The sequence below is a fragment of the Semicossyphus pulcher genome, unplaced genomic scaffold (genome assembly GCF_022749685.1).
Source record: "Semicossyphus pulcher isolate SPU_LCO1_2020_fin unplaced genomic scaffold, fSemPul1.0.p SCAF_9, whole genome shotgun sequence".
Taxonomy (NCBI): domain Eukaryota; kingdom Metazoa; phylum Chordata; class Actinopteri; order Labriformes; family Labridae; genus Semicossyphus; species Semicossyphus pulcher.
Genome location: NW_027211770.1, coordinates 30,710,078 through 30,721,933, shown reverse-complemented (window position 1 = coordinate 30,721,933; position 11,856 = coordinate 30,710,078). Strand labels below are relative to the sequence as shown.

Below are 11,856 nucleotides of genomic sequence, written 5' to 3'. Positions count from 1 at the left end.
AGCAGCAGAGCAAACAGGGCAGAGAGGAGACACAGGTGAATCAGAGGGAGGGGGCCATGAATCCATGAATGGGGGGGGGGGGGGGGGGGGCTAAAAGCTCATAAAGGCTCCTATAAAGACTGTTTTACTATTGTTTTGTTTCTTGCTAATTTATGACTTGAGGTGCGTGGCTGGCCCAGCACCTGCCCGGCCCAGCACCTGCCCGGCCCAGCACCTGCCCGGCCCAGCACCTGCCCATTGTTGTTCATTTTGGTCTCCAGCTCCTTTTCTTTTCCCTTACTTCATTCGTGATGATTTTGATCCTTGTACTAAATAAAAAAAACCTGTGGGTTACAAAAGTTGATCTTTTGTGTGGCGTCCTTTTTAAATATGTTGCAGTCCTCATTGTGAGCCTTTGTTTTTTCCTTGTATTTAGTTAGAGAGGCCGTAACAGTTGTGTATGGTGTTTATGTTTTCACGGTGTGATGTGCAAGGTGGGGGCTGAAACTCACCAGAGCTCAGTCGAAGTGAGACATTGAGAGCAGCCTGTACGACGCACAGCAGGCCGAAGCTGACTCCAACCAGCCAGAAGATTTTGGACCCTCCTACAGGTGAGAAAAACACACACATTACCCACCACCGCACTTTCCAATGTGTTTTATCACTGTGTACATGAAGAGTGAGATGTACTGGGGATTTTACTGTTCGGGGTTTTCCAGAAGAGATGACATCCTCAAAAGCAAAGAGGAAGCGGCTAAACTTAAAGATTGATAACACAATTTCAGAAGTCAGAAGCATGTATTTGCTTTCTTTTTCATTTACTTCGGCGCTTTGGCTCGGGGCTTTGGCTCCAAATGTCTATCGTCATATAAGACAGACACTATTAAATATCGAAAAGAAGGGTATGCACAAGCTTTAAAATAACCAACCAAAATGTGTGTTAGACTAATATCCGCACAAACATGCATAACATCATTTTTAAGGCATCAGATCGCACTGAAGAAAGAGTGAAGAAGTGTTTCTTTTAAAATACGCACCAACATACACTCACTGGCCACCATGCTAGCATCTGATTGGACCCTTTTGCCGTCAGAACTGCCTTAAGTCTTCATGGCATTGATTCAACAAGGTGCTGCAAACGTTCCTCAGAGTTATGGTCCAAACGGACGTGATTGCTGCAGATTGGTCGGCTGTGACCCTCCCGTTTCACCACATCCCAGAGGTGCTCTGTTGGACTGAGATGTGGTGACTGTGGAGGCCGGTTGAGTTCAGTGAACTCAGTATCGTGTTTAAGAAACCAGTTTGAGATGATTAGTGACATGGCGCGTTATCCTGCTGAAGTAGCCATCAGAAGATGGGTACACTGTGCTCATAAAGGGATGGACATGGTCAGTAACACTCAGGTAGGCTGTGGAGTTTAAATGATGCCCAAAGGCCCAAAGTGTGCCAAGAAAACATCCCCCACACCGCTACACCACCAGCAGCAGCCTGAACCGCTGAAACAAGGCAGGATGGATCCAAGCTTTTACGCCAAATTCTGACCCGACTATCCGAATGTCGCTGCAGGAATCGAGACTCATCAGACCAGGCGACGTTTTCCCAATCGTCTGTTGTCCAATTCTGGTGAGCCTGTGCAGATTGTAGCCTCAGTTACCCGGCATGGTCTTCAGCTGCTGTGGCCCGTCTGCTTCAAGGTCCGACGTGTTGTGCGTTCAGAGATGCTCTTCTGCATACTTTAGTTGTAACGACTTATTTGAGTTCCTGTTGCCTTTCTATCAGCTCCAACCAGTCTGGCCGTTCTCCTCTGACCTCTGCCATCAACAAGGCGTTTTCTGCCGCTCACTGGATATTATCTCTTTTCCGGACCGTTCTCTGTGAACCCTGGAGATGGTTGTGTGTGAAAATCCCAGCAGAGCAGCCGTTTGTGAAATACTCAGACTAACGACCATGCCACGTTCAAAGTAAATCAACTTTCTTCCCCATTCTGATGCTCGGCTTGAACTTCAGCAGATCGTCTTGACCATGTCTACGTGCCTAAACGCATTGAGTTGCTGCCATGTGATTGGCTGATTAGATATTTGCATCAACAAGAAGTTGAACAGGTGTACCTAACAAGGTGGCCGGTGAGTGTATATAGCAGGAATGTTTTTCTTTTGAGACATTTTTACACACAAAATAAATGATAATGGAAGCACAAAGCGTGAATAAATCGGACCTTTAAAGAAGGTTGACAAAAACGTGACCATGAGAAAAATTACAAGCTGTGACTTTAAATGAAAATGCAAAGTGTCCGAGGACACCGCTCAGACAGAAACAGAGGAACAGAAGGTTGATGAGATATTCTGACCTGAGCAGCAGCTCTCTCTTTGCTCCTCTGTATTGCTGTGAGCTGAGTTGACGTAGTGTCCAGTCTCCATTCTTCGTGCAGTGACAGTGTTGAGCTAATGGCTGCAGAAGGCACTGCTGTGTGTTATACATCTGTTAATTCTCTGTAATTGTCGTCACTCTGGTGTTGCGAGAGCACGCAAAGTCTTGTTCCCTTTTTGAGCCTTCTGATGATGCAATGCAACAATGACCGCTGTGTCACCCACCACAAAAACAGTGTTCGTGCAAATCAAAATAATAAAGCAGTGCAGTCTTTGATCTTTAATAGATCAGTTATTCACCTCATTAGCAATTTTCAACTCCAAAGTTGCCTCACTGAGCGGGCTGCAGATTCTCCACAAACGGAGCTGTTTGCTTTCATCACTGCTGGTGACTTAAAATAAAATCCTCCCACGTCTCTGCCATCGTTTAGTGGCAACTTGTTTAAAGTTAGCTAGCTTGAAATGTAGTAACTAGTAGCAGTAACGTTGACGTTGGTAGTCAGTAGTGAGTTTTTACGTTGACGGTTACAGCTGGCTCACACATCGCCGAAGTGGTTGCCATAGGTTGCACATAATGATATGTATAGCGTCTGTGACGTCTCAAACCTGCCAATCTGAACACATGTTGTTCAGCATGTTTTCACCTCGTAGCAACCAATTCCTTGGCCGCAGTAAGACCAGCAAGAAAAAGTCAAATCATCCAGGAGCAATGCGATTCAGACACAGGCATCTTCATGGAGAAAGTGTCTGATAACTCAGAGGACACCCAGAACATATGGTGGAACGTGCCAGCAGCCCCAAGAGAACACAAGGTACATCGGGAATCAGTCGTCAAGTGCAACCGTCTGGTTGAAGGTTCTATAGCAGAGTTCAGGGGAATTTGTTGGTGACCAGGATTACGAGAGAAAAGCAGAACATTAGCCCAGACCGGACTCAATTAAGATCAGTGCTGAGTTCTGGGCATCTTTTCTCCAGGTTGTATCCAAGGTGAGGTCCCTGTAAGAGGACTCACAGGGACGTACAGAAACACATACAAAGCCCCTGGAAGTTGATCTATGTTGTATCAGCCTCGTGAAGCAGCACCTTCGTTTATGTGGAAGTTTCCAAACGCAGATATTTCACAAGATTCAAGAAAGAGGAAAAATGTTTCTTCTAAAAAAAACACGTATTTACATTCTACCACGAAGTTGTACCACACTGACACACTTCCCGTATGATTCACGTCCTGCATTCATTTAAAGCTTATAAACTATTATAAGTTTCTTATTTTATACTTCTGCTTTCTGCTTTCTGTAATTTACTTCAGAAGCTTTGTTCCTTATTTGTTTTTGTTGTGTTTTTGTTTTTTTCCACGGATAAAATTTCCAGTTTTGTGTTTTTATCATCAAACCCCAGATTTGTTTCTGTGCCTGCAATGTCATGGTTTTGTGTGTGTGTGTATTTCTACGGAAGCCCTAAGCGGACATGCATCCATCTTTTTATTTTCTCTCCTGTGATAACGAGGAACCTCAGGTTGTTTTCTCAGGATCTCGACGGATTTATCTCGTCCTCTCGAGATAACAAAGCTGGTTTTCCCACTATAACAGATTCATTTATCTCAGTATCTCGAGATAACAGTACAACAGCGTATTTGGGCCATTGCAAAAAATAAATGTACAAAGCTAGAGGAGAAGAGCAATATTCAGAGAGAAATAGAAAATTGTGAAATTAAAGTTGTAAATTTGCCAGAAATAAGTGGCAAATTTCTGAGATTATAAAGTTAGAAACTTGAGAAACAGTAAAAAAGTCTTTATAGGAACTTTTTTTAGCCACGACCCCCAAAAAGTAGGTTGGATTCACCTGTTTCTCTTCTGCCCTCTGCCCTGCTGGCTCTGCTGCTTACACAGGCGCACATGGCATCTATATTCGCGCCATTTTCCCGTCATAACGAGTTATTTCCGGTTGTTTTCTCGAGATCTCGACTTAATTATCTCGAGACATCAAAGCTGGTTTTCTCGTGATAACGGGATACTAAGCTTAATCCAAAAGGCAACCGGACTGACCTGCATGACTGAGAACCTTCACAGACAAGAGAACGGGATCATTCTCCGGCCATCCAGAAAACAGAACAACAGGCTGCTCGCTGTGATGTCACAGAGCAGGACATGCCGTGCTGCCATCGCCCGCACGAACAAGGCAAGTTGAGCCTGTTTCCATGTTGGTTGGGGATACGAGTTATGATCATGTGACGGTGGTGCAGCTTTGTTATCTCAAGATAAATAAGTCTCGACTAAACAACCGATAAAAACTCGTTATTACGTCGAGATACATGTCCGCTTAGGGCTTCCGTACTTCCACTATTATTCCATTAGAGTATCACATGTTACAAATTTAAACAATCAACAGTGACTCATTCTATTGATCCGAGTAAAAACAGTACGGTCATAAATAATTTTTACTTTTACCTTCAGAATTCTAGCTGTCAGTCGGTAGCGGAAATCCGATGAGATTTCCCACCAAGCTTCCGTAAACTCCCACAACTGGATTGTCCTGATGGGCCCTTCTTAAAAGTACCACATCGTGGTCAAGAGCCAGTGACTGCACTGGCCACTCCAATAAAGAGAATCTCCTGACCGTCAATGGGACAAAAATAACAAACTCACATTTCACAGCAAATCTTTGTGCAACTTTTATTTTAAAGTCAAGATCCAACAGATTTCAAATAATGCTCCATTTTAGGGGAACAGGTTTGAAATGCTGCTCAAAACATCGACGGTATAATGGTGCAGGTATAAAACATGTCCTTTGTTCATCTTTGTGATACTGTCAGAGTTTGTCGTACTTTCTGAACAACAGAAAGAAGGCCAACTCTGCATCGCTCTGTCGCCGTGTTCGCCGGTCTGAATGGGGCCCAGTTGCTAATTCTAACCACTCCCAAACTCACCTGTGTGCTGTGATTGGCTCAGAGAACCACGACAGCGCCCCTCCTGAAAACATCCCGTGCAAAGCAAAACGACAGAATAGATGCAGAGGGAAGGGTCTCACAAGGGTCTGCACACACACTAACTAACACACATGTAGAGAGGCCCAGAAGTGATGATTTATATTACATTTCTAAAAATAAATTGCTACTTATTAAACCTTTAAGGACAAAGAAAAGAGCTTAACAATATAACACATCTGTTTTCATTACATCCACACATAACTGCAGTTCAGTGAAAGCAGACAAACTACTTGAGACCCTTCTCAGACAGTACAGAGCCTTCAAGTACAACACAGACCTCAACAAAGTAAAGTGTGTCACACAAAGTGTGTAGTGGTCAGAGGAAATGGAAACAGTGCTGTATGAACACACACACACACACACACACACACACACACACACACACACGTATCCTCCACCCACACAACAGCAGACACACAAACATCACCTGCATCTCAGCAACTGTAAAGTCACACTGTTGACACTTTCATTTTGCAAAGCCCTTTGTGACTCGTGTGGCGGTCCTCGTGTGCATCTGAAGTTTGTGTGCTGAGGATGTCTTGGCTAGCTGGATCAGTGGTGCTGGTGTTGGTGACTTTGTGTGCCTCGTCTGAAGAGGACAAAGGTTAGTGAACAACTTGAAATTTACTGGCTTCTTCACACTTTTTTCCTTCCTTCTTCAAAAGGCAGTTTCGCCAAACCGTGTATGGTAATGCTGTGATACTTCTTGTTGTGGACCATATCTAAATATGTTATCAGAAGTGGTTTAGTTTGAGAAAAACTATTTTTGTCTGTTACTAAACCCTGCTGAGAGACCAGGCTGGGGAAAGCTTATAAATATCCTCGTAAGTAACATGATAGTGGGATTTACACGTTTTTGAAAAGTTAGAAAATGTCCCAATGTGTAGTAATTAAAGCTCAAAATTATTACTCTCAAAGCTTTTTGCACACGATGGTTTTGTGTGTGATTACACTGACCGTGTGTTTGTACAGCTTTAAGAGCTCTCTGAAACACGCTGCCTGGAGGAGACGTAAAGGTGAAAACTACCTGTTGCACGTTTCGTATTTAGCAAAAAGGAGAGGACCCAGATGCAGACTCTATAAATGATTTATTCAAACACAAAAATGAGGCAAAGTGTAAAAACCAAAGGGTTACTGAATCCAGGCTGTTTGTCCAACAAAAGGTCGAAAACTAGTGAAAACACACACACAGGGAGCCGCGAGGAGTCTCGGAGCAGGAAGTTGACAAAGACAAAAGTTTCACGGAGAACGGCGATGACGAACTGGAACAGAGACACGTGAAGACTTATAACACTGGGGAGGCGAGTGTCTTCAGGCTCCACACTGCCACTCAGAAGTTTCTAAAGGTCAAAAAGTGATGTTCAAAGAGGAATAAGAACTCAAAATGCGAACTGAATTTGAGAGGAGGAAGACATCAAAGTCCAGCCAACCTTTCAGAAGTCCACAGTGCAACGAAAGGCAAGCCTACCTCTACTTTAGCTCACACAACTCAGCAGTGTCTCCAGCCCAATAAACCCAAAGTCCAGCATAGAGAGGCTGCGTGAATGTGGTCTGGACTTCGTGCAGCAGAGTCATGGTTTCAGAGACGCTGTAGAAGGACAGAGTTCCTGCCGTGTGATCCAGGTACACTCCCATTCTGCAGGACTGAGGCCCTGAGAGTAGAGTTCTGACATTGTTATGTCTGAAATAATAAGTGATGTCGAAACATCCCAACGCCCAAGACTTGTCGTCGTTTCCAAATCCGCTTTCATTCCCTGTTCTGCTGATATCCTTGTATGCGACAGCGACTGACATCCCTCTGCTCCTCTCCACCTCCCAGTAACAACGTCCGGTCAGACTCTCTCTACTGAGCACCTGCAGCCAGTCAACAAATCTCTCTGGGTGACTTGAATATATCTGCTTTTCCTTCATTACTGTTGCTTTTCTATTCCCGTCAGATAATGACAGCCATGTGCTAACTGTGTTGGGATCAAGTGTGAGTCGTCGGGAATATTGTAGGAACTCCTCTCTGGTCTTGGGCTCTGGTTGCGGCAGTAAACCATCTACTTCCATCACTTTTTGTAAGATGTTCGGCCATTCCTCTTTGAGAACGTCCTCTAGTTTCTCTCGGGCCTTTGACACAGCCGCCGACACATCTTCAAAGTATCGCAGAGGGCGGATATTTAAGCGGTGTGCGTCTGTAGATTCAGTGAGATGCGATAGCAGAGGGTAGTGTAGGAGGAACTGGATGTGGTCATCGGTGTGTGAGAGCTGCTCCAGCTCAGCGTCCTTCGTCTTCAGCTCAGCGATCTCAACCTTCAGCTGCTCCACAAGCTCTCTGACACGACTAACTTCTGTTTTCTGCCGGGATCGGATTTGCTCCTGGACGGTGGAGATTCTTCTCTCGATGAGACGGACCAGCTCAGTGAAGATCTTCTCACTTTCTTTTACAGCTTTATCTGCAGAGCGATTGATAGCCTCCATTTCCTGCTCAAGCACCTTCACATCTTCCTCCCTGTCCTGGATTCGATGTTGGATCTTTTGCCGGCTCATCCCGAGCTCCCTTGACTTCTCGTTCCTTTCCATTGCAGCTGAGACGGTGTCGTGCTCTTTATGTTCATCTAAGGAGCAGAAAATACAAATGGTCTGCTGATCATTGCGGCAGAAAATCTTCATGACCTCATCGTGACGATGGCAAAATTTATCCAGCAGATTTTTGGTGGGTTCAACCAGCTTGTGTTTCTCAAAGGCAGGGGATTCATAGTGAGGCTGAAGGTGTTGCTCACAATAAGAGACCCGACACACCAGGCAGGACTTGAGGGCTTTCAGCTTTCTCTCTGTGCAGAAATCACAGGCAACGTCTCCAGGTGTGGCAACGTTCGCTGGAGCTGTTAGAAGTCTTGTCCTCTTCAGCTCCTCCACTAAATCAGCAAGCATGACATTCCTCACCACGGCAGGCCTCTGTGTGAACGTCTGTGTGCAGTGAGGGCAGCTGCACATTTTCTCTGGATCCTCTTTATCCCAGCGGCTTTTAATACAGCTCATGCAGTAGCTGTGCCCACAGGGAATAGTCACCGGATCCGTCAGCAGATCCAGACAGATGGAACAGCAGAGTTTCTCCTGGTCGAGCTGCAGTGCCATGTTGCTTCATAATGAATGTGAAAGTAAAGTTTATTTGAATATCATATCGACTCTGGGAGGGAACAGGGTGTGGTGGACAGGTTTTTACAACGTTCCAGAGAGAGGAGCGATCTGGAAAGTTACTCAGTGACTCAGTTGGTTTACAGCTGCTGAAATGAGGCAGTTGATAAAGAAAAGGACTTTTAAGCTCGGTGTCAGTTGGCAATAACGCATGCATGTCTCTAATGTCTTTAGCTGCTAGTTGGAAACTAAACAGTGAACACAGAGAAGGAGGTCATGTCCTCAGATTTGGACTCTTCCGTTTGCAGCCATGATGTCCAGGCAGCTGTGCATTTGTGTGTGGTTAGAAACAGTTGATGAAATCAAGGAGGACGGACATAAGATCCAGATTTGCACATATTGCAGTTTTCTGAGTGGGATGGAGGTGAATGGACACCAGTCGATGATGACAAGACTTCAGGTACTTTCTGCTCCTGGCCAAGAAAAAGTCTGGCTCGTAACATCCAGAAAAACATTTATTTATCTATATTTACATATTAGGGACACATGGACAGAGCCGGACCAGCGATTTACCTGTTTCTAGTATTTCAATTTCAAGTACATAGATAAGAGATGATAAAGATGTTTCCCCCGTGCCTTAGGTCACTTAGAGATCCATTCCCAACGCACCCCCATCACTGCTGCCAGCGGCTCGTCGCTCAGACTGTCCTGCAACGCCTTCTACAACGTCAAGATCTGTGGTCTGCTTCATGTCGCTTGGCGTGAGGAGGAGGGTGCTGAGCTGACTAACCCCAGGAAGTACTTCACCACAGTGAACGAGACCCTCACTGACGGCAACATGAGACACAGACAGGTGGTGACAGAGTTTCTGGACCCTAGACCAGAGGACAGCGGGCGCTATCAGTGCAATGCTGAATGTGAGAATAAAGACACTGCGAGGGGACGTGCCATCCAGGTCACCGTCAGAGGTCAGATATGATGTGATCACGTATGAACATATATTAAACAGAATTCTGATTGTTTGCCTTTACCTTATTATGTGAAAGAGATGAGAATGAGGGAAGAGAGAGAGGGGATGTCATGCAGCAAGGGGCCGGAGGTCAGGGTCAAACTCGGGTCCGCTGCGTTGAGGGCTGTGCCTCTTTATAATCTGGACTTTAACTGCTGAGCTAAACCGGCACCCTGAATGCTGTGACCTTTTAACCTGGGCCCAAATTAAAACTCTTTTTAAACGTTTTAAATGACTGATACAAAACAAAAATGGATCTGCTCCAGCCGTCGCACTTTGGTCGGGCGCATTATGTTGCTGTCATTGCAGCCTGTGGCGTGCAGCCTGCTGAAACAATGGAGCGATTCCACAACGCTGACACATATGAAAACAGTGGGCGCAGCTTTAAAAAGACCAGGACTTTTAATAACTTTCATTATTGTAAGTAAGAGTGGATTTAATTCCTTAAAAACACTTGTATAAAAATTGCCAGCAGCTCTGCCTGTCCACTATTTTGGTCTGGATTGAAATCTATTGAGAACTTTTCCTGGACATCGTGAAAAGTTATGCAGATTATTGTTTTCCTGCAGATAAATCCTGCTATATACCTCTTTGTGTCCTCCATCTTAATGGTGATAAAACTGAGGTCCTTGTAATCGGTCCTTTAATAAGGCGGTGGTTCACAATATTGGTCCCCTCAGCAGTAATATCAAGACCACCTCTAATAATCTCGGTGTTCCCTTTGACCAGCATTTGAATTTTGAGCCTCATATTTCAAAAGTCGTCTTCAGACTCCTGTAACTCCCTCCTCACCAGCTTCACTCAGTCCTCAACAGCACGCCTCCAAATGGTCCAAAATGCAGCAGCTAGGTTGTTGACAAATACTGGTCATCAGTCTCACATCACTCCAACTCCTGCCTCTCTTCTTTGTCTTTCAGTAAAGACCAGAATCAATTTCTAAATGTTATTAATCACATACTCGGCCCTGCACGGCCTGGCTCCTGCGTACATTGCAGAACTATTGAGCCCTAATTCTAGCGGCCGGCCTCTCCGTTCTTCCGATCAATGCCTTTCATCAGTTTATAATCACACTTCAAATCCAGAGTTGATCGTGCATTTCAAGTTGCGGCCCCTGAACTCTGGAACAGTCAGAACATCAGGCCGAATCGGTGGTCAGTTTTAAACGGCTGCTAAAAACATGCTGCAGAACAAACTGCATTTCTTTAGGTTAGAGTTTGCATGAATTCTGTCTGTCTGCATTATGCTTGTACTGTATGTGTGTATGAACATATGCTGGTATGCTTGTGTCACGTTTATGTATGTGTTTAATGTCAGCCTGTCTGTCTGTGCAGGATTTTACTTGCATGGAAAGCACTTTGTAACTGTGTGTTTTAAAAGGTGTTATATAAATAAAGTTGTTTATTATTATTATTATTATATTAGTTAAATGCAAAAACATTTGTAATTAGTTTGTTGTTTCTTTACTGTGGAGGGAAAGAGGCCGTCTCATACTGCAGGCGAACACTGATGCTTTGTTGTGTTCTCTTGCAGACTGATCATCGGGCTGATGTGGCTCGGCTCACCAAGGATTTAAATATTCAAACAAGACGAGTAAACAAGGCTGCATGTTCCAAAAGAATACTGTGAGAAGTCTCGTCGCTGTTTTATTTTACATGAACAAAATAAATTGAACAAAGAAGGTTTATTTTTTGTCTCTGTGTTTAACAATTGTGTCTGTGGCCTAAACTCAGCAAATAAAAGATCTGTAATGGGACTCCTTTATTTATTGTTATTGTTATTATTGTTTTCTGCTAGTAAGAAGATTTCTATTGACAGGAAAGAAACACTTTTAAAGTGAAAGGAGAAAAAGTTGATTGCAGTCAGGTATGAAAAGTCGCTGCATCTATGAAAGACTAAAATTAGAATCGAGGCTGTTTTTTGCTCGTACCGCTCTGAGCGCCCTGTACCTCTCTGAGCGCCCTGTAACTCTCTGAGCGCCCTGTACCGCTCTGAGCGCCCTGCACCACTCTGAGCGCCCTGTACCTCTCTGAGCGCCCTGTAACTCTCTGAGCGCCCTGTACCTCTCTGAGCGCCCTGCACCACTCTGAGCGCCCTGTACCGCTCTGAGCGCCCTGTACCGCTCTGAGCGCCCTGTACCTCTTTTTATTCTTTGTACAATTTATCAAATTCTGACCTCAAATATTTATTGCAAAAGTTGAAAAGCTTTAAAACCTGAGATCAGAGATATCCAAGAACACATCTGCAGATAATGGTGCCATTTCAACATGACCCCGTTCTGTATCATACTCTGCGAGAGCGAAACCACAGGACAGGAAACGGCATCAGCTATGCAGCTATGAATGCATCGTTTTGCAACCAGTAGTGCACAGTCAGATTACAGAGGAAAACAACACATCATG

General features: G+C 44.6%; 2 protein-coding genes across 2 annotated transcripts; one reads left to right on the top strand and one right to left on the bottom strand.

Annotated features, from left to right (window-relative positions):
• The first annotated feature begins 5,823 nt into the window (after positions 1 to 5,823).
• LOC138584423 (uncharacterized) lies at positions 5,824 to 11,203 on the top strand. Its single transcript, XM_069656654.1, has 3 exons — positions 5,824 to 5,932; positions 9,090 to 9,416; positions 10,988 to 11,203. Exons 1-3 carry the CDS (start codon positions 5,863 to 5,865, stop codon positions 10,990 to 10,992), a joined length of 402 nt encoding a protein of 133 aa, XP_069512755.1. The 5' UTR covers positions 5,824 to 5,862; the 3' UTR covers positions 10,993 to 11,203.
• Positions 6,443 to 8,448, bottom strand: LOC138584422 (E3 ubiquitin/ISG15 ligase TRIM25-like). Its single transcript, XM_069656653.1, has one exon. It carries the CDS (start codon positions 8,446 to 8,448, stop codon positions 6,799 to 6,801), a length of 1,650 nt encoding a protein of 549 aa, XP_069512754.1. The 3' UTR covers positions 6,443 to 6,798.
• Positions 11,204 to 11,856: the final 653 nt, after the last annotated feature.

Bases quoted from the DNA above. Each gene is read 5' to 3' on its own strand.
- LOC138584423 (XM_069656654.1), top strand. From the start codon at position 5,863: ATGTCTTGGCTAGCTGGATCAGTGGTGCTGGTGTTGGTGACTTTGTGT. The intron at 5,933-9,089 runs GTTAGTGAACAA...CCCGTGCCTTAG, and splicing joins CTCGTCTGAAGAGGACAAAG to GTCACTTAGAGATCCATTCC.
- LOC138584422 (XM_069656653.1), bottom strand. From the start codon at position 8,448: ATGGCACTGCAGCTCGACCAGGAGAAACTCTGCTGTTCCATCTGTCTG.